General features: G+C 58.0%; 1 protein-coding gene across 1 annotated transcript; it reads right to left on the bottom strand.

The window, feature by feature from the left end:
• Positions 1-1882: 1882 nt before the first annotated feature.
• On the bottom strand, positions 1883-16143 carry PLXNB3 (plexin B3). Its single transcript, XM_054718271.1, has 34 exons — positions 15097-16143; positions 14456-14635; positions 13765-13893; positions 13585-13685; positions 12429-12561; positions 12078-12234; positions 11882-11990; positions 11689-11803; positions 11387-11512; positions 11187-11303; positions 10812-10905; positions 10559-10728; positions 10182-10333; positions 9861-9966; positions 8704-8834; positions 8033-8209; positions 7722-7911; positions 7355-7585; positions 7108-7269; positions 6840-6991; positions 6315-6415; positions 6013-6236; positions 5678-5856; positions 5352-5418; positions 4746-5073; positions 4503-4606; positions 4320-4413; positions 3809-3987; positions 3496-3656; positions 3135-3282; positions 2898-2962; positions 2757-2832; positions 2564-2638; positions 1883-2098 (listed from the first exon to the last, which is right to left on the bottom strand). Exons 1-34 carry the CDS (start codon positions 16129-16131, stop codon positions 1994-1996), a joined length of 5673 nt encoding a protein of 1890 aa, XP_054574246.1. The 5' UTR covers positions 16132-16143; the 3' UTR covers positions 1883-1993.
• Between the last annotated feature and the right edge of the window lie 9590 nt (positions 16144-25733).

Genomic DNA, 25733 nt, shown 5'->3' with positions numbered 1-25733 from the left:
TCTCTGCCTTCCCACTTGGCCCTGTGGGAGCCTTCCCAGAGGCGACCCCTCATATTCCCATGGGCACCACATTCCCTGCCCCCTCTCAGCCGGGTTCCCACTTTTCTTGTGTCTCATTGACCCCCTAAGACAGGTGGGAGCCCCATGTCCTCCTTTTCCTGAATGTGGCTCACTGGGGGCCCTGGTGTGGCAAGAGTCAGGGACATGAGCTGAAGGCAACTAACTGGTTCCTCCCACTCGAGGTGCCGGCCGAATGGAAGCCTGGGAACCTGTCCAGCCAGTCCTCTGGCACCGAGACCCTGTGCAGTCTCCTTCCGGCTCTGTTTCAGGCCTGCCATTCCCGGCCCCGCTCATTGTCTCCACCCACATGTGCCATGTGCCCGAGTGGGAGGCACAGGGAGCTGTCCACACTGGCCCTGCCCTCAGGGGTCCTCCTCTAGTGGGGAGCAAGCAAGCCCACGGCTCTAGCGGGCTGGTGACAAAGGGATGTCCAGGTCAGAGGCAGATCTTGTGACCTTGGAGCTGCATCCGAGGGGACCAAGAAGAATCGGGTCCTTAGAAAGGGGGTGGAAGGGTAAGTCTCCAGGGTGACAAAGGGCCTGGTTGGGGTAAGGCTGGCAAAAGGATGGGCTGGAAACCTCCTGGGCTGGCGACCTCCATGGCTGGCCTGGCCACAGAGTGGCTGGGGTGGGAGAGAGGAGGGGAGGCCTTGGGTGGCCAATTATGGGTTTCTGGCAGACTGATGGGCACTTTTGAAAGGTCACTCTGGCGGCTCCCAGGATGGAATGGAGGGGGCAAGAGTGGAGCCGGCCCGGCCGGTGTGGCTCAGTGGTTGAGCATCGACCTATAAACCAGGAGGTCACGGTTCGATTCCCGGTCAGGGTACATGCCTGGGTTCCCAGCTCAACCCCTGGTGTGGGTGTGCAGGAGGCAGCTGATCAATGATTCTCTCTCATCATTGATGTTTCGATCTCTCTCTCCTTCTTCCTTCCTCTCTGGAGTCGGGTTGCCAGTGCTGCCAGCTGCCAGCTGGGGCCTCCCTCCCTTGCCCCGGCCGGCCCTGCCCCCTGGTTGAACTCCCAGACGACCTCCTGGTCGAGGGGACAATTTGCATACTATGCTTTTATTATATAGGATATATATATTTTAAAAAACAACTTTTTTTTTAATATATTGTATTGATATTTTACAGAGAGGAAGAGAGAGGGATAGAGAGTCAGAAACATCGATGAGAGAGAATCATCAATCAGCTGCCTCCTGCACACCCCCTACTGGGGATGTGCCCGCAACCGAGGTACATGCCCTTGACCGGAATCGAACCCGGGACCCTTGAGTCCGCAGGCCGACGCTCCATCCACTGAGCCAAACCGGTTTTGGCCAACTTTTTTTTTTAAGGTAGAGCCGGCAGCTGGGGACTGTTGAGGACTCAGAATGAAACGGGGGCTTAGCAGTGACTATGGTTAGCCCAGGATGGGGGACACTTGGTCCTGTGTCCCTGTGCCAGGAAAGAACGGTAGGGCGGGGTGGGCATAGATGGGGGTGGGAGGGCAGGGGCACTTTTCCTGCAGGGGGCAGTAGAGGTGAAGGGAGGGAGGAGAGCAAGGCCTGGGGATGCCCCATGACCCCTCTTTTCCTCAGGCAACGGAAGTCACAGCCTTGGCACCGAGGAGAGGGCTGTGTAGACTCCAGAGGAAGGAAGGGGCTGGGGACTGTGCTTTTTCTAAAAAGATTTTATTTCCAGATGCAACTTTTCAGCAAGCAAATAAATATAATGAGGAGGAGGGGGAAGGATTGCTATAAATTAGAAAAAAGCCCGGGGCAGGGAGGAAGGGTGGGGGAGGAGAGGTTGCAGGGACCCTCCCCCTGCCCCCCCCCCCCCCACTCTCTGCAGCCCCTCTTCTGCTTGGTCCAGGAATCATAAGGCACTGTGGTGGTGGGTCCTGCTGGCTTCCCTCCAAGCTGATGGGCCTCAGGCGCCCACTGTGGCCTGAGCTCACAGGTCAGTCACCTTGTTCTCCACCAGGGCGGCGATCTGCTGCAGGCGGCAGGCCAGCTGCATCTTCTGGCCCACAGGGTCCTCCTCCAGGGCGTTGATGATCTGCCCGGGGCAGAGGAGGGCACCCCTCATGAGCCCCCAGCCCTCTGCCCACTGACCCAGTGCTACCCAGCCCTGCTTGTATCTCAGCAGGGCTGTCCCGGGCCTCCCTGGGGAATCTAAACCGAAACCAGCCCGGCCAGCGTGGCTCAGTGGTTGAGCATCGACCTATGAACCAGGAGGTCACGGTTCAAATTCCTGGTCAGGGCACATGCCCAGGCTGTGGGCTGGATCCCCAGGGTGGGGCATGTAGGAGGCAGCTGATCAATGATTTTCTCTCATCATTAATGTTTCTATCTCTCTCTCTCCCTTTCCCTCTCTGAAATCAATAAAAACAAACAAACAAATAAACAGAAACCAAGCCCCTTCCCAACCTGGGCCCTTCCTCCCATCTGCCTGCAGGGGTGGGCCTGGCCGCCCCCTCCACCCCCAGGGGAGTGCCCCTCCCCCACAGCGCCCTGGCCTCACCTGGTCATAATACCTGTGGATGTGGTTATAGAGTTCTTGCAGGGCTTCCAGACAGTGGGGAGCAGAGGTGTAGTTCTGGGGGGCAGCACATTGGGGAGGGTGTGAGTCCCCAGCCTGGGCCTCCAGCCCCAAGCCTCCCTCCTACACCCTGTCCCCTAAACGCGGAGAGGTGCGTCCCTGGGCCATGCCTCACCCCCGAGAGCTCGGCCAGAGCTGAATTCATTTCCTGGTAGCTTGCCGGAGAGCTCTGGCGAATGTCAGAGTAGTATCTGGAGGAGGGGACACAGTTAGGGGCAGGCAGCCTCCACCCCCAGCCGTGCACCCTGACACCTACCTCTCCACCATCTGCTTGTAGCGAGGGATCTCCCGGGCGTAGAGCAGTTTGTTCACCGGGGAATCCTGCTCCGGATTGGAGGGGGGGGGGCGGTGAGTGGGGAGGTGGGGGAAGCTCTGGCCCTGTCACCCTGACCGCGCCACCAATGCCCCTCCCCTTGGTCCCCACTGTGCGCCATCCCTCCCAGCCCCACCCAGGGCTCTGCACCCACCCGCCATGGGCTGGCTCTGCTCTCACCCGGCCCACTTTGTGCTCCGAGACTGTACAGGAGTCGATGAAGGTCTGGGCGATGACGGCAAGAATGGCATCCACGTTGTCTGACACCCGTATGTCAAAGATGAGCTGTGGGTTCTTCAGCGTGTTCACCCAGAATCGGAGCAGCAGGCTGGAGACACAGGGCCAGCCGTGGGTGTGAGGCGTGGCCAGCCCAGCACACCGCACCAGCCTGGGCCCGGCCCTGGGCTCCCTGGGGAGCGGTCCCGTGAGTCCATGCTGGGGGTGGCCAGAAATCGAGCCTGGCTTCCTGTTCAGGTCCCACTGCCCTCATCATGGCCATGTCCTTGTCCCTCTGGGATGCCATGGCCCATCGGCACGGTACCTGTTAGTCTTCCAGATGTGCAAGGTCTCTGGGTCCTCGATGCCATGCTTCTCTGCCAGCTCATCCAGGAAGTCGAACAGGTACTTGACAGCGATGGGCACGGGCCGGTTCACGCTCAGGATGGCCTGGAAGGTGTCATCCACGAACTTCTGCAGTGTGCCCTGGAAAGGCAGGGGAGCGGGCTCCATCAGTGGGCGTGGCGCTGCCCCTCAGCCTCTCAGGAGCATGCGTGCTCCCCACCTCAGTCAGGGGCCCCTGGGTGAGCCTTCCTGTCACTTGGCTCCCCCGGGGCCCAGCTCCCGGCTGCACTGACCTTCATGGAGAGCAGGCGGGTGAGGTAGATTTCCGGGATGGCTTTGGCCCGTGCCCGCTCCCGCTCCCGCTCCCGCAGGCTGCTGCGCCGAACCTTGTTCCCTTCTGGCTCCTCGGTGCCTTTCACCAGGTGCCAGAGGCGGACCCCACTCTCCTCGCCGTCCTCCAGCATGGGGATGTCTGGGGACACGCATGTGCCGGCCTCAGTCCTATGCCCTGCTGCCCACCCCACTTGGCAAGGTGGGAGAGGCTGGGAGGAGCCCATGGTCATGATATGGAAAGGAGGGTGCCCCCCAGGGGCTTGTTCAGCCCGACACCCCATAGCCCTGGAGCTCCCTGACTGGGACACACCGCTGCCCTCATCTGCCCCAGGCCCTTTGCTCAGCCTGGAGTTTTGGCTGGCCTGCTGGCAAGGCACGGGGAGCCCCAGGTGACGGTATGGCCAGGACTCCTGCCTGGCCGCCTCAAGCTCCCGGGGACAGATGCGCACACATCTGGGTTTCGGGACTCACTCTCCCCGGAGGAGCAGCTCTGGGCCAGGCTCTGGGAGACGGCGCCTCCATTGTGCAGCTGGGGGATGAGCCTCACTGTGGCCCCATCTGGGACCTGGACGGGAGGGGAGCATGAGGCTGGGCTTCTTCTCTGGCCGATCCAGAGGCAGGAGGCCTGCTCCCCAGCCCGTGCCCACCCCGAACCTTGTAGTGCTGGAGGGTGTTGAGTCTCTTCCAGTGATTCTGGGTCACTGAGGTCAGGTCCTCATCCGATAAGGTTAGGTGACCAGCCAGGCCCGAGCGCCACTCTGGGGGGACCCAGGGGGAGACCCAGGGAAGCCAATCAGCCTGCAGCCCGTCCCCCCCCCCCAAGTCTGCCTTTCAGGGCCAGGCAGAGCTGAGCCTCTACCGGTGCCCCAGGAGGGGAGGGCGGTCGGGCTCTCTCACCGAGGTCTAGGGTGTGCACGGAGGGCCTCTGGGAGAACGGGGTACCCTTGTAGACTTGCTCCAACACCTTCTCCTTGACCTGAGTGATGGTGTCTGTGTCGAGCACCCGGGCGGGCACGTGCTGCGCTGAGCTGCTCCCGGAGGCCCCACCGGCCCCAGGGCCCACCAGCACCATCAACGTTAGGGGCCGGAAGTCCATGTCCTCCCGAAGCAGGTGACTGTCATTCAGGGTCCTTTTAGCCTTGCCTGTCACGGCGTCCACAGGACCCTTATCCACCTGGTACTGGATGGCCCGGAGGAGCATATACAGCGGCTCACCAGCCACCTCCTGCAACCAGTTAGGACGGGCCAGCATCAGTGGGCTGTGGGAAGTGCAGAGGGCTTGGGGGGTGGGGGGTTGGGGAGGAGCAGCCAGCTGCACAGAGTGAGGGCAGATCATGACAGCTGGCCTCTGCCTCACATCCAGCCCTGGGAGGCGGGGGGGGGTTCAAAGCCCTTCCCTTCCCATCCCCTCATTGGGCCCTGAGGGAATTTGGGTGCAGGTTAATGAGGCGACAGTCCCTCAAGGGAGCAAGGGGGGAAGGTGCAGTCCGGGGCGCCCCTCACCCTGAGGAAGGTGTAGAGACAGATGGACAGCCAGTTCGTGAGCAGCTTCTCCACCATGGTCTCCGTCCTGCAGGGAGCAGGCCTCGGGTTAGAGAGGGTGCTGCAGGGCCATGTCCCTGAGCTCAGGTGGAACTGGAGGCAACAGAGCTTTTCCGCCTGTCACCCTCCGCGTCGTCTCCACCCTCACCAGTGGCTTAGGCCCTAGCCCAGCTCCTGGGTGTTCCTGGCTCCGCCCGCCCCAGGACAGAGCAGAGGGGGAAGGGGAGGGGAGGGGAGGGGGGAGCCACCATCCCTGCTGCCAGGCCCAAGGTCAGGCCAAAGCCAACCTTCGAAGCATGAGCTTGGGGTTCTTGTGCACATAATGGGCGGCTAAGTCACCAAGCAGCGTCTTCATGATGTCCGTCAGGTACTCCAGCTTGCTGTGCAGCGCCAGGGACAGCAGCGAGGCCACGTGGCAGCGGTCCCGCTGGGAGAAGCTGGGCTGCTCCTCCAGCGTGTGGATGAGCTGGGTGGTGGCAGGGAAGCTGCTGCTCCCTCTGCGAAGCCCCTCACCCCGTGCGTCCTCCCACCTCCACCGTTGTGCCTGTCCCTGCCACCCAGCCCAGCCTGCCACCCCTCAGGAGACCCCCCCCCCCCCCCGGCCCGTCCTCGTGGCCCTCACTGTGAGAAGAAAAAGCTTGCTGTTGAGCAGATTGGAGAGCTGCGTGAGGCCCTGGCGCACGGGGACCCGGTGGCCCTCTTCCCCAGGCCCTTCGAACAGGGGCTGCAGCGGGCAGCTGCCGTGGCCCGGGAAGAAGACGCGCTCGGTGTAGGTGCGGTAGTCCAGGAAGGGGATCCCGCTGGCCTCCAGGTCGCTGCTGAGGTCAGTCATCTCGGTCATCAGGTCTGCAGACCGGGAGCCACCAAGGTGTGGGCTCAGGCCCGAGCGGGCCCTCTGCCCCCTCCCCACCGCCCCCTCCTCACCTGTGAATTCCTTGCGGCACTGGTCACCCACCCCGATCTCCAGGTTCTCCAGCTGCACCAGAACCTTCTGGTAGTCACGCAGGGCCTGCTTGCTCTTGTGCCTGCAGCCCAGAGACCAGGTGTTAGCCACAGACCCAGGCCTCCCTGCACAGAGGCCACCAGGCCCGGAGAGCGGCCTGCTGGGAGGCCTGCCATGGGGCACCCTTTCCCAAAGTGAAGAAGGAGCCTGGCCGGCGTGGCTCAGTGGTTGAACACCGACCTATGAACCAGGAGGTTGCAGTATGATTCCCAATCAGGGCGCATGCCCGGGTTGCGGGCTCGATCCCCAGTGTGGGGCGTGCAGGAGGCAGCCGATCAACGATTCTCTCTCATCATTGGTGATTCTCTCTCTCTCTCTCTCTCTCCCTCTCTCTTCCTCTCTGAAATCAATAAAAAGATATTCGAAACAACAACAAACCAAAGTGAAGAGGGAAGTTCGTGCAGGTGCACAAGGGGGTGGTGATGGGGGGGGGGGGAGGTCCTCACCTGTACATGAGAGTCAGGAGTAGCACAGCGGCCGTCAGCACAGCAACACCCATGCCCAAGCCGACCTGAGCTTCCACGGGGAAGGCAGGCGGTGCAGGCTCAGCCTCATACTGCACTGGGCCCAGGGCCAGCCGCAGGTTGCCCATCTGTACCTGGGGGCGGAGGGACGGGGGGGGGGGGGGGCGGGGCGGGGGGGAGGCAGGCTCCTGAGTGTGGGCCTTCATTGCTCCCCTGGCCATCTGCCCCTGCACCCAGGGCCCAGCCTTACCACAAACTGCGGCAGCGCACTGGAGCCGTTGGCGGCCTGCGGGACCCGCGGGGGTGGCTCACAGTACAGGTGGGTGAGTGTGAGCGTCTTGACCAGGCACTCGCCATCGCCAATGTGCACGCGCACCTCCTCCTTGCTGATCCCCAGGTTGAGGCCCTCGCCCTGGGAGACAGACCAGGGGCCTGAGCCAGGCTGCCCAGCCCTGCCCACAGCCCCCCTGTGCCTCAACGGTAACAGAAGCCCTCACCTCCACGTCTAGGACGTTGCCTGGCTTGAGGCGGGCAGGCCCCTTGCGGCTGAGGGGGGCCAGCCGGGGGTTGGGCTGGTACAGGAAGTCCCGGCCCCCGCTGGCGTTGGCAAAGTCCACGCGCACGTTGTCTAGGGAGAAGAAGACGCGCTGGGGGCGTGCACCGTCTGGCACAGCGGGGCTCCGGCACAGGAGGAGGCTGGAGGAGTTGATGGAGCAGACGGTGGAGCACTGTGGGGCCAGGACGAGGTGGGATGAGCTGGGGGCTTCCCCGCTCACTCCCAGGAACAGGGTGACCCGCCCTGCCCCCTTTCACTGGGCACCGCCCCACTGGCAGCCCCGATGATGATTGCTGGTGGGGGCTCACCTGCAGCAAACCCCCCTCAAGCTGGACACAAGCCTGCGGGGGTTCCGCAGGGGCCCCACAGCCCCTCCGGAGGTCCTGGGGCTGGGCTCCCGTAGCCTGCGCCTCCGCCGCGGTCTCCAGCCACACGGACAGCAGGGGATGCCGCACCACGTCTAGATCCTGGCCCCTGACTCGGATCAGCCGCCCGCCCCTGTGCCGGGATAGTAGTCAGCAGGGGTGGGGGCAGCAAGCAGCCCAGCTCAGCCTTGCCTCCCCACCTCCGGACCGCCCAGGAAGGACACACAGGTCGCCCTGGTGGCCCAGGTCCTCACCCTCGGAAGCTGACGCTGGGCTCTGCCGCCGTGAGCTGGGGGTTGGCTGTGTAGCGGAAAGGGCTGGCTCCCAGTATGCGCTGGGCCTGGCCAAAGACCACGCGGACCACAGCCTCTCCTGGGCCGGCCTGGGGCATGGTGTGGCACACAATGGCCTCAGGACACACTGGCTCCTGGCTGCAGGGGGGAGGGGGTCTGGCATCTTGGACTCTAGCTTCAGCCTGGCCACCCCCACAAGAGCCCCACTTTGGCTCCCTCTAGGGCAGAGCCCACCAAGGGTGGTCGCAGTGACCATTTCTCTTGGGCTTTTTTCTTTTTTTTTAAATATATTTTTCAGTGGATCTCAGAGAGGAAGGGAGAAGGAGAGAGTGATAGAAACATCAGTGATGAGAGAGTCATGGATCGGCTGCCTCCTGCACGCCCCCCACTTGGGGATCGAGCCCGCATCCCGGACATGTGCCCTGACCGGGGATTCAGCCATGACCTCCTGGTTCATAGGTCGACGCTCAACCGCTGAGCCACACTGGCCAGGCTTCTCTTGAACTTTCATGGGGGCCTTGGGGAGCCCTGAGTCCACCCCCTGTGCTGTACAAAAGGGGTCACTGAGGCCCACAGGGAATGTCCTCAGCTGACAGCAGACCGGCCAGAATAGGGAGGAGAGAGATACTCACATAGGACAGGATTGGCTGCCCACAAAAGCACTGATGTTGCCTCCTGTCTGGAGGTGTTGCCCATGGATGGTGAGCTGGGTGCCCCCTGCCTGGGGACCTCTCTGGGGACTCAGGCTCAGCAGGATGGGATCCTGGGGGACAGGGCAGGCTGGGGCAGGCATGGTAGACCAGCAGGCATGGCAGCCCTTCCTGGCGCTTCCTTGCCTCAGCTCCAGCCCCCAAAGCTCTTGGGCTGTGGGGTGCTGGCCCACATCTCAGCTCTGTCTCCTGGGCTACAGACGACAGCACCCACCTGGAAGCCCTATGCTCAGCTTCCGTAGCCTCACAACTCTCCTCTCAGCCGCCTTGCCCCATGGGGAGGGAGGGGTCTTCTCTCATTGTGTCTGCCCCTCCCAGATGGCCTCCTCTGCCATCGCTTGCACCACCCGGGCCCCCCTGAGCGGTAAATCCTGAGATCCAACTGCCTCCTTCGGATGCTGCATGTGCCAAGCAGGTGCTAACCTGCCCCTGCCCCTTCACTGCTCCTGCCCTGGGCTTCTTGGCTCCCTAAATGGCCCCAGCAGGTGCCTAAGGCTCAGGCTAACACTTGAAGGCGTCCCTGCCCCCTCCCCTAGCCCCCTGGCCTGTAGCAAGTCCCAACAGCTCCGATCCCCACACTGGCCCACCACACTCTGTTCTTTTTTTTTTTTTTTTTAACATATTTTATTGATTTTTTTTTTACGGAGAGGAAGGGAGAAGGATAGAGAGTTAGAAACATCGATGAGAGAGAAACATCAATCAGCTGCCTCCTGCACACACCCCACTGGGGACGTGCCTGCAACCAAGGCACACACCCTTGACTGGAATCGAACCCGGGACCCTTCAGTCTGCAGGCCGACGCTCTATCCACTGAGCCAAACCAGTCAGGGCCACCCTCTGTTCTTATCGCTTCTGCTGCCCGCCTCCCTCCTGGACAGCTGCTGCCAGCAGTGTCTGCACTGTGGCGCCACTGTCCCAGCCTATCCTCCACTCAGATCATGTAGCTTCCCTACTGGACATGAAGCAACACTCCTGGCTACGCTGAGGTCAAGTTTGAAAGCCTCACCTGGGTGTCCCTGCCTTTCTGCCCCTCCCTCCTACTTCCCCTGCATGGAGACCAACTCAGGCTGGGCACTGACCTGGTAGGTGAAGTGTTGGATGGAGATGCCTGGTGGCCGACTCTTAATGGCCACTTGGATTGGCCCTGTGGTGCCTTTGGGGGCCGGAGATGTCACACACACAATCCTGGGGAGCAGAGGCCGGTAGTTGCTCAGGGCCCTTATGTGCTGGGCCCTTCCCTGGCGGGAGCTGGGAGCCACCCACCAGCCACTGCCTGAAGCCTACCCCCTCCACCCCTCTCACTGCCAGCTGCCCCCTCCCTTGGCACATCTGACCCAGACCCTCATTTCTTGGCTGCAAGCCTCCCTTATCTCTGGGTGGCCAGTCCCGGAGGGCCTCACCGGGCAGAGGTGCGGTAGAGAGCAGGGTCAGGGTTGCAGGGCTGGCCGGCCACGCTCACGGCGTCCTGCACGTCCGCAAAGTCTCGGCCCAGATTGGAGCCCAGGATGGTGAGGGCCAAGCCGCCCTCAGGGGGGCCAGTCAGAGGCTCGATCTGCAGCAAGGAAGGTGGCCATGGGATCCCCAAAGCCACACCTGCTCTGCAGTGGGGCGTGCCTGACCAGCTGGTCAGCCGGAGGCAGCTCCTCTGACCTGGGTGAGGCTAGGACAGTGAGGGGCACGGCAAGGCAGATGGGGCTGGGGTGGGGGAGGAGGAGAGGGACTGGGCCATTGGGGAGGAGTTGGGGGTGGAGATCAGGGCTGGGGCTGGGGGGCTGACCATGTCGATGGTGGGTGTTGGACACAGCAGCTCCACGGCCCCAGGTGGGCACAGTGGCCCATAGAGACAGGCAGGCTGGCCGTGGCTGCACCACAGGCAGCCCAGGCTCCCGTTGGCTGCCTGGCAGTGGCTGCAGTCGGGGTGGCCCACGGCACAGTCGTACAGGGTCACTGGGGAAGGTCAGGCAGCACACTGAGGCGCCTCCCCTTTGCCGCACACCCTGCCCGGCCTGCCCTGCCGCCCCCAAACTCACCATGAAGAGGACGGGCATTGTCCAGCCGCTGACCCTCACCCCGGGTGACGTAGATGGGCACCGGGAGCTCCCGCTGGGCCATGGGGGGGTGGAACTGTGGGTGGAGGGTGGGTCATGCCTAGCCCAACCCAGGACACCACTGACCCTTGCCTCCTCTGGGACACTCCTCCCAGAATGGGTGCCATTGTTCAGTGCCCACATCTCCCATCAGACAGCAAGCCTGGGGCGGAGGCTGTGGGCACGGTGTTCCTGCTACACAGAGCAGGCCTCGTGACAAAGGGATGTAGAGCGTGAGCCTCTGAAGGGATGGGACCAGCTGGGAGGGCTGCAGAAGGCGTCCAATGGCAGGCGAGGAGGCTGTGGATGGCTGCTCACCTGCTGAGCCTGGCAGTAGACGAGGCCCGCATCCCCAGCTGTCTCTTCCAGGGAGGCTGGCAGCCTCTTTAGTTCTCCGGGCAGCTCCAGCCAGCAGTGGTAGGAGGCAGGCAGACCCTGGGGGTAGACACTGTCAGGACCCTGGACATGGTCAGCCACCTCCCACTCTGTCCCCCTTCCCTGCCCACTGGACGGCTTACTCGGAAATGCTGAAGGTTCCGAACTCGCAGGGCCAAGCGGCTCTCCCAGCCCACAGGCACGAGGAGGGGACCTGCCAGGCCCTCAACCTGAGGACACACCCCTGGGCCACGCATCTGGACATCCACCTGGGGAAAGAAGATCCATTAGCCCTTCAGAAGTTCAGGGACCTGGGCAGGGCACAGGGTGAGGTGGGTCTGCAGTGGCAGTAAAGGCAGAGGCCCACACATACAGCCCTGCAGCCACTGAGGGGGGGTGGGAGGTTGAGCAGCGAAGGGGAGCCCAACAGGCAGGGCCCACCTACCTCCTGGGTGCTATAGATGGTCCTCTCGCCCTCTGGGCAGTGCTCTCCGTACACACAGCGGCTGCTCTGGGGGCACCAGTGGCATCGCCAGAGGCTGCTCACACAAGCACGGCACCTGGAGGGGCAGGGGGCTGCTCAGGCTGGGCACTATCTGGGTCGCCACGCTTACCCGGCAGCCAGGCCTAGCACTCACGGGGCAGCCACCTCCAAGGCATGGACAGCACTGCAGTCATAGAAGGAGAAGTTGGTGACAGCGATGGCCACATCCTCAAACATCAAGGCCAGGGACAAGGTGACGTGGTCTAGGAGGGGACGGTGGTAGCAGAATAGGTCATGTGGCTCTGCCCCTCCAGCTCCTGCCCCGGCCACCCAGCCCAGGGACCCCTCACCTGTGCCTGGAGGGTTAAGTGGCAGCTGGTCGTGGGGAGGGGTGACACAGGCCACGTGGGGCCCTTCCACTTGAGCCAAGCTGTCGTAGTCTCCAAAGGCACAATGGAAGTATTCATCCATAGCCAGGGTGGGCAGCCGGGGGACAGACAAGGTGACCTGGGGCATGTGCAAGGAAAACAGAGCAGGCAAGGGCTTCTTGGGGGGGGGGGGGGAGGGCAACTCGCTGAGAGAGATGGAGCTAGAGTACAGTGAGTGGGAGTAGATGCAGCAGGAGAGGAGGACGCAGGTGGTGGTGGTGGTGCGTGCAGCCTGGGGGCATCCCTCACAGGCACGTGGTACAGGAGCCTCACCTGGCCCTGCTCCTGGCGGGGGTGGTGGGCCGGCAGCAAGCTCTGGACATGCAGGCAGCGACTGTCTTCCTCATAGCTCCACAGCCACTGGTTGGGCTGGGCTGCCCTCGCACATTGGCCCTTGCGGGTACACCTGCGGGCAGGGGCCCACTGAGTCACCGCATGGGTCTCAGGCTATTTGGATGACTGGCCGCAAAGGGGTTGGAAGGATGGCCCAGCTGGAACGCCGTAAGAGGAAGGAGCTAAGCACCAGGGCTCGGTGGTCAATGCATGGGCTTTGGCCTTGACAGTAAGAGGAGGCCATTTTGCAGAAGGAAGGCACACGCATCTGACTTAGGGGTGCTGGAGGGATTCCTGGGGCTGCCGTGCAGAGCATGGGCTGGAGGGGACACCCGGGAGAGGTGACAGAGGCCTGGCCCAGGGTAGAGGTGGGAGAATTAGAAGTGAGCAGGTTTGGCCATGGTGGGAAGGGGCTGCCGAGCAGAGTCCTGGTTTGGTGGGATGGGACAGGATGGAGGAACTCAGTAGTGGCCTGAGTCTTTTTTATTTTTAATATATATATATTTTTTAAACAAGGACATTTGCATACATGTTAATCTACCCTTGTTTTTTTTAAAATACATTTTATTGATTTTTTACAGAGAGGAAGAGAGAGGGATAGAGAGTTAGAAACATCGATGAGAGAGAAACATCGACCAGCTGCCTCCTGCACACCCACTACTGGGGATGTGCCCGCAACCAAGGTACATGCCCTTGACCGGAATCGAACCCGGGACCTTTGAGTCCGCAGGCCGACGCTCTATCCACTGAGCCAAACCGGTTTCGGCTATTTTTAATATTTTTTATTCATTTCAAAGAGGAAGGGAGAGGGAGAGAGAGATAGGGACATCAATGATGAGAGAGAATCACTAATCAGCTGCCTCCTGCACGCCCCACACTGAGGATCGAGCCCACAACCTGGGCATGTGCCCTAACAGGGAATCGAACTGTGATCTCCTTGGTCAATGCTCAAACACTGAGCCACGCCGGGCGCGGCCCAAGTTTTTACCACAGGGAGCCGAACTGGCCTCCTGGCATGCCCAGAGCTGCTTCCAGGTGTGGCCTCCCAGCATGCACCACCCGTCAGCCGACACCTGGGCGTAGGCGCTGCACTCACCTGCCTTGGAGGATGCACCAGCCACACAGCGGGTCCCGGGCCTGGAGGCAGCTGGTGCAGTCGGGGAACTGGGGGCAGGCGGCCACGGGTACCCGGTCCACCTGGACGGGCAGTAGGGACAGAAGCAGTGGGTGCGGGCACTCAGGCCTCATGTACCCAGACCCCTGGGCCACCCCTCACCTGCTGGGCAGTCAGGACGTAGAGGTGGCTGCTGCTGTTATCCACCAGCAGGTCGGGGATGATCGCTGAGCCTGGAGGCCCCACTTGCTGGGAGTGATACACCTGGCTTTGGGAGCCATTGAGAAAGACCTGGGGGATGACAAGGACAGGGCTGGGCTAGCCCGCTGAGCCAAGGCCCCCTCTCAGATGGCCCCAGGTCGACTGTTCAGGGCATGTGCTCTTTTCCAGACTGGGGATCCCAGGCCACAGAGGATGGGGAAGGCCCATGGGCGTCCATTCTGCCCATGTTGCATCCTCCATTCCGCATCACCCAGCTAGAGTGGCAGAGCCCCAGGGGCGGGAAGGCAGTTGTGGGGAGGCAAACAGGTCACAAGAAGGCAAGAGTTTGCCTCGGAGAGACTTCTGGGGCTAGGCTGGCTCTGAGGGCCAGGCACTGCCCACCCTGCCTCCATGCCACCCTCATCCATCTTGGCTGTTCGCTCCCACTATTGGCTGGAGAAGTTGGGGTTGCCTAGGAGGCACCTGGGCCGTCATCCTAGGTCATGTCTCTGGGCGCCAGGCAGGTGGCACCCAGCCAGCCAGGACACAAGCTGAGGCGGAGGGTACCTGGGGCTGCCCTGAGCTGCTGCAGGGCCTGGCCCGGCAGTGTCAAGACCGCAGGGCCGGGAGGCTGGTGATGACAGGCCCTCACCTTATGCAGCTGGCCCTGGGTGTCCCCCAGGAAGGCTACCATGTGCCCATCTGCCTGGAGGGCTGCGATGGCGCTGATGGGCTGCCCGAGCTGCAGCAGAGGCCTGGCCTCCAGGGGCTGGCGGCCAGCGATGGGGCTGGGGGTGTGCTCATCGCCACAGGGGTACGACTCAGGGGAGTCCTGGACAGGCGGGGAGGGCACAATCAGTTCTCAGAAAAGGCAGAAGGTACTCCCCCAGGCCCAGAGCTAGTCAGAGGAGATCAGCCAGGTGGCCGGTGAGAAGAGAGCGAGGCAGGATGGAGGGTAGGGCCAGGGAGCCCCGCGGTGAGACCAAACCCACCGCAGAGAGGGAGAAAGACCGGCTAGGAGACTTGGAGACCAAGCCAGCCCCTTCGTGACATCCTCTAACCAAGAGGCCATGGATAATTGTCACATGAGAGTGTCCAGCTGCCTGTGACTCAGGACTCCATATGGCAGCTCCTGCCCTGGGCTGAGAGATGCCGCAGGACCACGAGGGACAGGGACAGCGAGGCAGGCAAGGCCAGATGAGGCAGCGAGAGAAGACCAGAGCCGCCACCAAAAGACAGTGGGCAAAGCCTCAGGTGAGAGGACAAGTGTGGGGCCCGGGCCCAGCCACTTACAGGGGGCAGGGTGACGCAGCGTGAAGTGACGCCATACTCCACGGTGGCTTCCTCCGTGCCGCTGGGGCCCCGGCCGCCTGCTGTGTAGCACAGGCGCCGGGCCTGCTCCATGCTGCCGTCCAGCTCTGCCAGGGGGAAGGCGCACAGGGCCGCCTGTGTCCCCTTCGGGCCTGTGGCAAAGGCCCCCAGCAAGGTGCCCGGGGCGAGGAAGGCAGCCTGGATGAGGCCCTGACCATGGCAGTGGAGGGGTACCTCCACGTAGGAGTAAAGATTGGCATCCCCCAGGCAGACTCGGGCAACATAGGAGCGATATTCGGCCTGTGCCCGGGCCCCACGACGGCGGAAGACGAAGTAGGCGGAGCGGGCGTTGGCAAAGGCCGCCACGTAGCTGTTGTTGTAATCAGACAAGTCTCCCACCACGAGGCGGCCCAGGCCCTCGCTGGAGAAGGGCTGCGGCCCAGCCAGCTGGCGGACAGTCAGGGGTGGCACCCCTCCTGACAGCTTGCCCGCCAGGCCTCTGGCCACCAGCAGGAGGTCCCGGCCTGGTGCAGGCACCACCAGGCCCACCGTGGCCACTCCTGGGGCATTGGCGGCCACAAACTGCCCATCGCCCGGGTCCTCGGCCTGGTACAGAAGCTGAGACACGTCCTCCAGGCGCCGCTTCTCGCACACGCCCTGCCGCACCTGCCCGCAGGCCACCAGCTCCCGGGCCCGGCTGCTCACGAGAAGCAGCTGGTTGGCGTTATCAGTGAGCTGGGCCTGCGGGCACTCAGCCGGGTCACGGAAAGGCACGCAGTCGGGACTGTCGAAGATGGGGCCGGTGACAGCCACAGCCTCAAGCTGTAATTCCGGGCTGAGCTGGAAGAGGCGGTTCACCGCCCCCACGTAGACTGTGCCCCGGCCGGGCGCCAGTGCCAAGTGGTTGAAGGTAGTGTTGAGCGCGGAGAAGCGATGGGCCTGAGTCGGGGGCAGCGGTGGGCACAGCAGCAACAGCACGAGCAGGAGGTGGGGGCCGAAGGGAGACCAGGGAGCCATCACAGGGGCCTGGGGGAGAGCCGAGCACCTGAGGCCCAGTGGGAGGGAGCACTGCCTCCCCACCCCTGGCCGGCATGAGTCAGGGCGGTGAGGGGGACAGAGGAAGAGGGGGTAGTGAAAGAGCACCAGAGGGAGAGAAGAATTGAGAAGAGAGATAAAAAGAGAGGGAGAGAAGCACAGAGAGGCAGAGAGAGGGAGCCATCAAGCAGGGACAAAGAAAGAGAGCAGAGGGAAGCAAAAAAGAAGAGACAGCCCAGCTGGTGTGGCTCAGTGGTTGAGTGTTGACCTGTGAACCAGGAGGTCACGGTTCGATTCCTGGTCAGGGGGCATGCCCGGGTTGTGGGCTCGATCCCCAGTGTGGGGCGTGCAGGAGGCAGCTGATCCATGATGCTCTGTCATCATTGATGTTTCTATCTCTCTCTCCCTCTCCCTTCCTCTCTGAAATCAATAAAAAACATATTTTAAAAGAGAGAGAGAGAGAGCAGAGAGAGAGACATGGAGACAGAGACAGAGGGAGCCAGAAAGGGGACAGAGAGAGGAGAACAGAAAGAGTGACAAAGAGAGTATCCAAGAGATGGGGGGGGGGGGTCACAAGGAAAGAATTCTTTCATCTTCTACTTTAAATGTATGTGTTTAGATTGTTGAATGGGGACAAATCCTGAAAAGCCACAAGAACACAAATAGGGCACAGTGACAGAGGGGGCTGTGACACAGAGAGGAAAGGCCATGGAGAGGAGGGCAGGGCAGAGGGGGTGGTGATGGGGAGAGAAGCAGGAGGCAGAGGTATGGGAGCACCTGGAAGAGGGGGAAAGGGAGCAGGAACCCACAGACAGAAGAGGATGTGGGAGAAGGAAGGCGGATGGCAGCCACATTGTGGGGGATCCTGTGCCCGCCGCCCGGACAAGAGAGGTGGCATGGGGGCAAGAGCTGGGAGGGTTGGCGAGAACAGGGAGACCCCATCAGCCATAGGAAACTGGCCCTGGGTCAGTGGCAAAGAGGAACCTTCACCAGCGTGGAGAGGGAGTGTTGGAGAGAAGAGAATGAGCTAGGGAGAAACTGAGGCAGTCGGAGGAATGCAGGCCGAGACACCACTCCAGCTCTCCCCAAAGATGGCAAGGAGGGGGGCCGGGGGGGCAAGCCAGGGCCAATGAGAACAGGGTCATGCCACAGAGGGCTAGGGGGTGGTCAGAGCAGAGGTTGGGGGGAGCTGGGCCTGGGGGAGGTGAGGGGAGGTCACCAAGAAACAACATGGGTACAGGAGGTCTGTCCCCTGCTTCGTGGGCCCCAGCGGCCAGGGTCCATTGGGGCCTGGCACCCCGAGTGTGGATGTGGACAGAGAAAAGGGGGGAGTGAGAAGAAGACAGCCAGGAAGAGAGCTTGAGTGAGGAGAGGGCAGAGGGGAGGAAGGCCGAAGAGCTTGAAGGGAGCTCCACACAGAGAAGCCATAGGCGCAGCTCCTCACCCATTTGGAGCCATTTGGACCCCAGACTGGAGGTAGCTCCCACGGGCCTGCTGGGGGCGGGAGCCTGATCCCTGCCTCCCGGCGGGGGGCCATGAGCAGCAGCCCCCCCCTGCCCAACAGCCCCAGCGGCTGCCTCGGTGACCAGGCAAGAGAGACACAGAGAGAGAGAGATGCCAACAGGGCAGAGCCTGTGGGCCTTGGCGGACTCTCGCTCCACCCTCCTCCTGACCCCAAGCCCAGAGCCACAGAGAAGGGGACAGAGCTGGCTGGCAAGCTGAGCCCGGATCCCGCATAACTGTGCATGTGAGCGCGCCAGGGGCAGGCCCACAGTTGCTCAGTGTCCCATGCCCGCCAGCAGAGACGCCAGCAGAGACGCACGCCCGGGCTCGCAGGCATGTGGCTGCGTCAGAGCTCTTTATCTCGCTCACACAGACAGGAAGGTCAGGCCTGGCTGAAAGGCAGGGCCGTTTCCTCTAGACCTGGGATATCAGCGGTGGCGTCCGTGGCCTGTGGGTGATGGGCTAGAGGGACTGTGGCCAGGAGGCGCAGCACATCGGAGCCCCACACCCAGGCTCCCCGGTGCTGTTTTAGCTGGCCCACCCCTCCCAGGGACATCTCTGGGGGCTGGGGACCTGGGCACTCACGGTTGAGAAGGGGAGCAGCAGCGGAAAGCACATCTCCTCACTTCAGCTGCCCCAGGGCAGTGGTGACAGGCACAAGACTGCTGTGGGGGGCATTGCCCTGAGTGGGAGGGAGACAGTTGAGGCTTGGCCCCATTCACACTGGCCCTGGGGGAGGAGGGAGGTTTGGGGGGGGGGGGGGGCAAGGGCCTAGTGGCCAGGCTCCACCACAGCTGGCAGCTTTGTCAATAGTGGCCGGGCCGAGGGAGCCCTGCCTCCACCTCAACAATGTCCCCTCTGTCCAGAGGCCAGGGACCCACTATCTGGTGCTCTCCCCGCACCCCACCCCGGCTGTTCTGGCCAGGGGGCTCCCTGCCACTCCCCACCCTCAGAGAGACACCCCCTGGGATCTGGGGACAAAGGGACAGGGTTTCCTCCAGTCAGAAAACTGAGAGCCACACAGCCGGCCCCACCCCTGTGGTGTCAGCCAGCGAGCTCCTCCTTGTGAACGGCTCAGGGGAGGCCCCGGAGCCCCCACGGGAGGGTCAGGGCGCTCAGTCCCCGCAATGCCAGACTCAGCCTTAGTAGCCTTGGTGCCTGGCTGGAGTGCCAGCCCTGGCCCTCAATGCCTGCCTTTGTCCGGACTGGGGGCAGGGGAGACGCTGACAAAGGCAAGGCGTCCAGGACACTTTCTCCCCCAACACCCCCACCCCTTTGGCCCAGAAGAAGAACTGGCCCATCCAGCCCCACCTCGGGGGACCGGCAAAGTCGTGCCAGGTACATCCTGGTGGTGGTGCACAGCGCCAGCAGAGGATGCACGGGAAGGGGTGGGGGGCACGGCCAGCAGAAACTCAACCCTGAGCTTCAGGCATGGCAACCGGTCGCTGGCAGTGCCCCTGCCCCTCCCCCAAGGAAACACCATCCCAGGAAGGGCCTACATCCCCCTCCGTGCATGGGGCGGGGAAAGGAGTGTCCATTGGCAGCTGGCTGCCTTGCCACCCTCACAGGGCACCGTGTGCACACCAAGCCCGCAGAGCTAGGGCTGTGCCCGAGGGCGCAGGGGCAAGGGTGCAGAGATTGGAGACCCTACCTTCGCCACGGTGCGCTGCAGCAGCAGGCTTTGGGCAAGGTGGCAGCAACAGGTTTGCCGCCACCTGGCTGGGCCAGTTGGGTGGCTGTGGGGGCAGGGAGCCAGGCGGGCCACCTCCCTACCCTGTGCCCTGCCCTTGGCAGCGCCAGCTCTTCCATTTGGGGGCAGAAGTTCGGGGTCCTACTTCCCAGTGGGGCGCTGTGCCCCTTAGGCATCAGGAGGTACCATCACGGGGCTGGCCCCTGAAGGCCTTTCCCGGATGAGAGTTTAGTTGTCCCTGTGGACCCCTTGCTTCTCTCAGGTCCCAGCACAGCCCGAGGTGGTGCTCCCCAATCCAGAGGCCCCTGCACCCCTTGCTCTCACCAGCCCTGGTTCTTGCCTACCTGGGTGGGCCGCGGGCAGGGGCTGAGGAGCAGCTGGTGCCAGAGTGCGTCTCCGTGGAGCCCCGGCCTCCCTCCCCACAATGCAATCGTGCCCAACCGGGCTCATCCTGGCGGATGAGGCAGCCCAGCCCCTCCCCATCCACCCCTTTGCCCAACAGCACAGGGCGGTTGCTGCTGCCCTCTGCTGGCCTTGATAGGCATGGCAGAGGGCAGGCTGTGGGCACCTGGCTGGAGCAGGTGAGAACTGGGTAGTACCCTCCCACTGAGTTGTCAGAGGAGCATTCCATAGCCTTCCAGGAAGTGCCTTCTGGGTGCCAGGCTCGAGCCTGGCATTGGCACCGTTCAGAGACAAAGCGCACTTCCACATGCTCAAGTGTTTTCTGGGTCTCAGGCAGAACTACTTGCCAACAGTTAAGGCCCCACAGCCAGAAAAGCCCATCTGTGGAGGGCATCTTGAGGCACAGGGAGGAGAAGTCACAATTACAGGCACTCAGGGTCTCAGGAAGAGGAAGTGAGGTTTAAGCGAACCTTAAACCAGTGCTGTGACTATGGCCCTCCTTAGGAGGTCTGGGGCTGGACTGTCTGTGGTTCTCAACTTGGGGCACACGCCCCACAAGGGGGCAATTTGAGTTTTTAAAAAATATATATTTTATTGATTTTTTACAGAGAGGAAGGGAGAGGGAGAGAGAGTTAGAAACATCGATGAGAAACATTGATCAGCTGCCTCCTGCACACCTCCTACTGGGGATGTGCCCGCAACCAAGGTACATGCCCTTGACCGGAATTGAACCTGGGACCTTTGAGTCCGCAGGCCGATGCTCTATCCACTGAGCCAAACCAGTCAGGGCCAATTTGAGTTTTAAGGGGGGGCAATTCAAGAATGAGTTATTAACAGTGAAGTTTTTGTATTTCTTTTGTTTCTATGGGCCTCATATTCTAGGGGCCTCATATACAATATAGACTGAGTGGTCAGATTATTATGATCTCTGAATGCATAATAATCTGGCCACTCAGTATATATATAGAGTTATATATATATTAGAGGCCTGGTGCATGAATTTGTGCATGGGTGGGGTCCGGCCAGCCTGGCCAGGGGGAGGGGACATGGGCGGTTGGCCAGCCTGCCTGCTGGTCGAACTCCTGGTCGATGGGACAATTTGCATATTAGCCTTTTATTATATAGGATATACACTGAGTGGTCAGATTATTATGCGTTCAGAGATCATAATAATCTGGCCACTCAGTGTATAAATATATAGTGACATATTTATGTATTTCAGTTCTCTATTATATGTTTTGAAACTATTTGCTATTTTTTCATATCACTTCATATTATTATTATCATTTTAAAAAACAATTTCTTAGTGATTTCTTCCTCAGTACTTCAACTGTCCTTTCATTCTTTTGTTTTTCTCTCTCATGGATGCCATGTTCTTTGGAAGCTTGTTTAGACCAAGTGAATGGCCTTTTAGGCTTCTTCCACGTGAATAGGAGTTCACTTTTTGAATAATAAGAATTATATGTCACAGGGGGGCATCAGGATTTCAGAGATGCTTAGGTGGGGCATGGCCAAAGAAAGGATGGGAACCACTGGGCTAAGTGTTCCAGGTATATTAACTCATTCAGTCCTTCTCCTGGCCCCAGAAGGGGGGTATAGCTATTTCCCCCAGTTCACAGGAGAGGAAACTGAGCCATAAGAGGTTAAGAAACTTACACAAGGTTGCACAGCTAGCCCCAGCTGGTATAACTTAGTGGTTGAGCATCGACCTATGAACCAGGAGATCACGGTTCGATTCCCAGTCAAGGCACATGCCCGGGTTGGCGGCTTGACCCCTAGTGTGGAGTGTGCAGGAGGCAGCCGATCGATGATTCTTTCTCATCATTGATGTATTTTTTCTCTCTCTTTCCCTCCCCCTTCCTCTCTGAAATCAATATATATATATATATATATATATATATATATATATATATATATATATATATATATATATTAAAGCCTTAGCTGGTTTGGCTCAATGGATAGAGCGTCAGCCTCAGACTGAAGGGTCCCAGGTTCGATTCCAGCCAAGGGCATGCACCTTGGTTGTGGGCACATCCCCAGTAGGAGGTGTGCAGGAGGCAGCTGATGGATGTTTCTCTCTCATCAATGTTTCTAACTCTTTTTTCCTCTCCCTTCCTCTCTGTAAAAAAATCAATAAAATATATTTAAAAATAAATAAATAAAAAGGTTACACAGCTAGTAAGTGGCAAGGCTAAGAGTCAACTACAGGGCCCCTGCACTTAACCATGAGGCCACGTGGCCCTAGACCATGAACGTGGCAGGCTTTGGAAGGAGGAGAGATAGGGACTGCTGAGGCTGTCTGCAGGTGACATGCCCATGGGTGTTTCCCTCTTCCTGGATCACAAGGTTAGTCGGGTAGGCTTTGAGGGTGCAGAGGTCAGCAAATCAGGGAGAACTTGGACTTATCTGGTGCATTTCTTTTTCTTCACACTTTACCAACCCTGTACTTAGTACTTTTACCTAGTACTTAGTACTTAGTGTCAATATGAGGCGTGTGAAGTGGTTATGCCTTGCTTCTTATTTTTTGCAGGTTTTTGTTGTTGTTGTTATTAATCCTCACCTGAGGATATTTTGTCTATTGCTTTTCAGAGAGTGGAAGGGAGGGAGGGAGAGGAGAGAGAGAGAGAGAGAGAGAGAGAGAGAGAGAGAGAGAAACATTGATGTGAGATTCATTGACTGGTTGCCTTCCACATGTACCTGGCGGGGAATGAACCTGGTATGTGTGCTATTGACTGGGAATTGAACCTGAAACCCTTTGGTGGGTGGGCCGATGCTCTAACCACTGAGCGAGCACACTGGCCAGGGCTTGCTGGGCTTTTAATTGGCATTCCCTGAGTACTAGTAATATTGAGCTTCTTTGCGTTTCCTCTTCTGCAAAATGCCTGATCACATCTTTGTCAATTTTTCTATATGAATTGTCTTTTCCTTAGTATTTTGAGAGAGTCTTCACATATTCTAGATACCAGTCCTTGGTCTGTTATGTCTTCTCCCTGCCCAGTACTTGTCTTCTCAGTTTGCCTATAGCATCGTTAGATGAAGAAGTATTAATTTGAATATAATTACATTTATTGATCTTCTATTTTATGGTTTGTTATTTTTGTCTTGTTTAAGAAATCCTCCCCTACCCAAGAGCATAGAGATTTCCTCATGTGTTTCTTTTCTTTTCTTTATTTTTAAAAAATATATATTTTATTGATTTTTTTTTTTAAGAAAGGAATAGAGAGATAGAAACATCAATGAGAGAGAAACATCAATCAGCTGCCTCCTGCACACCCCCTACTGGGGATGTGCCCACAACCAAGGTACATGCCCTTGACCGGAATCAAACCTGGAACCTTTCAGTCCGCAGGCCAACACTCCATCCACTCAGCCAAACCAGTCAGGCATGTGTTTCTCTTCCAAATATGTTTCTAGGTTTTCATATTCAGGACCTTAATCTGTAGAATGGGTTTGTTTGTATATGGTGTGAGGTAAGGATCATGTTTTATATTTTTCCATATGGGTGTCTATTGTCCATACCCCATTAGTCAGCCCATGCTTCTGCACAAATGTGTGGTGAGCCCTTGGTCATATGTCACGTCCCATGTCTATGTGAGCATGGCTTCTTCTGTCCATTGGGTGTACTTACCTACCCTATTGTACTTACTAGAGCTTTAAACAAGTCTTCATTCTTGGGAGTCTCTTCTTTTTTATTCTCTTTCTCTTTTTCTCTTCCTTGTGCTCCTCCTTCATTTGTTACTCCTCTTCCTTCTCCTCCTCATCTTTCACAATTATCTCATTTATTCTAGGACCTCTAGTTTCCCTTAGAAGTTTAAGGAACAGATTGTCAAGTTCCAGGGAAAACTCCGGTGGGATTTTTTTGAATTTTGAATCACTTTGGAGACTATCTCTAAAATACTGAGTTTCCCCCTGTATGAGCATAGTACATCTCTCTAGTTATTAAGATCCTTTCAATACATTTCCCCTGAAAGGACCTGAACATCATTTGTTAGATTTATTACTAGAGACTTGGTTTTTTTGTGCCATTATAAATGCTATTTTCTTTTAAATTCACTTTCTGATTGTGTTGCTGGTATATAGAAACACAATTTTTGTGTATGGATTTTGTATCAAACAGCCTTGTAAACTCCTATATTAAGTCTAATAATTCTTTCTGGATTCCCTTTGTGAATTCTTTTTGTTTTTTTACTTACATAATTTTTAAAATAAATATATTTTTATTGATTTCAGAGAGGAAAGGAGAGGGATAGAGAGACAGAAACATCAATGATTAGAGAATCATTGATCAGCTGCCTCCTGCATGCCCTACACTGGGGATCGAGCCCACAACCTAGGCATGTGCCCTTACCAGGAATCGAGCTGTGACCTCCTGGTTCATAGGTCAACGCTCAACCACTGAGCCACACCAGCCAGGCTCAAACATCATTCTTTTGCATGTGATTATTCAGTTTTCCCACCACCATTTATTGAAGACACTGTCTTCTCTCTATTGAATGGTCTTGGCGCCATTGTTGAAGATCTTGGCACCATTGTTGAAGAATGGTCTTGGCACCATAGTTGACTATATACGGGTGAGGATTTCTTTCTGGGTTCTATTCCGTCACATTGGTCTATTTGTCTGTCTTCATGCCAGTACCACACTGTTTTAATTCCTATAGTTTTGTAATATGTTTTGAAATCAGGAAGTGTGAGTCCTTCCTTCTACTTTCTTTAGGATTATTCTATTGTGGTTTTTCTCACTTCCTGAGTTGGTGCTCCTCTTACTCATTTTAAGGCTATACATTTCCTCCTAAGTACTGCTAGGGCTACATCCCATGAGTTTTCATGTGTAGTTTTTTTCATTGTTGTTCAGTTCTGTGTTTAGATTTCCATGTACATTTAAATTTCCAAACATTTAGGAGGACTTAATTTTAGTATTGTTACCAATTTATGAGATTATCCTATTGCAGCTTGGAAACATGATCTGGACAATACCAATTCTTTCAGTATTTATTGAGATTTGTTTTGTGGCTCAGGACATGGTGAGTTATAGTAAATGTTCGAGGTGAACTGATAAGAATGTGTAGTCTCTAGTTTTGGAAAGCCCATTCATCAAGTTTGTTCATTCCCTCCCCCTATATCCGTACTAGTTTTGTCTGTTTGAGCTGCCAATTGTAGTGAGAGGTGGTATAATTTATTGTGGTGAATGTACTGATTTATAAATTTTTCCTTTTTTGTTTGATATACATTCGAGGCTCTGTCATTAGGCAGGTATGCACACATTCACAATGGTTAAGGCTGCAAATGAATTATTTATTTAATCATTATGCAACAACCTCTTTAATTCCTAATAATATTTGTGCCCTGAGGTCTACTTTGTCTGATATTAATTTCTCTTCACTAACTTCCTTTAGGATGGTATTTGCTGGGTTGTCTCTTCCCATCCATATCAATTAGGATTTGGTGGCAGACCACAGAACCATTCTAGCTATTTAAGTTTTTTTTTAAGGATTTATGTTCAGGTAGGGATGACTTACACAATCTTGGCAAGAGATGGAGGAACAACTCAACAACTCCCCACCTTCTTTAAAATTTTAGAAAAAATTGATTTCAGAGAGGAAGGGAGAGGGAGAGGGAGAGAAACATCAGTGATGAGAGAGAATCATTGATCGGCTGCCTCCTGCACACCCCAGACTGGGGATTGAGCCCACAACCCAGGCATGTGCCTGACTGGGAATTGAACCGTGACCTCCTGGGTCATAAGTTGATGCTCAACCACTGAGCTGGGCAACAACTCTCCACCTTTTCATTTACTACTTCCCTGGAATCAGGAACGAATCCTAACCTCAAAACTTGGATAAAATGCAGTCTATCTCACATTCCCCACCCCCCATGAGACCAAGCCCCCTTTCCCCAGGCTGTCTATGCAGATCTTCAACCAATACCTTCCTGCAGATGCCTGGATGCCTCGGAGGATCTCAAGGCTAGAGTTCACCCAAGCTGCAAA

This window comes from Eptesicus fuscus, chromosome 1 (genome assembly GCF_027574615.1).
Source record: "Eptesicus fuscus isolate TK198812 chromosome 1, DD_ASM_mEF_20220401, whole genome shotgun sequence".
Lineage (NCBI taxonomy): Eukaryota > Metazoa > Chordata > Mammalia > Chiroptera > Vespertilionidae > Eptesicus > Eptesicus fuscus.
This window is presented reverse-complemented; position numbering and strand designations above follow the sequence as displayed.

Coding starts and splice junctions, on each gene's coding strand:
- PLXNB3 (XM_054718271.1), bottom strand. CDS start 16,131: ATGGCTCCCTGGTCTCCCTTCGGCCCCCACCTCCTGCTCGTGCTGTTG. Junction 8,210..8,703: donor GGCAGCCAATCCTGTCCTAT/GTGAGTATCTCT, acceptor TCCCCCCTGCAG/CCAGGAGCCAGTGTGTCCTG. Junction 6,237..6,314: donor GTGCCGCAAGGAATTCACAG/GTGAGGAGGGGG, acceptor CCCGGTCTGCAG/ACCTGATGACCGAGATGACT.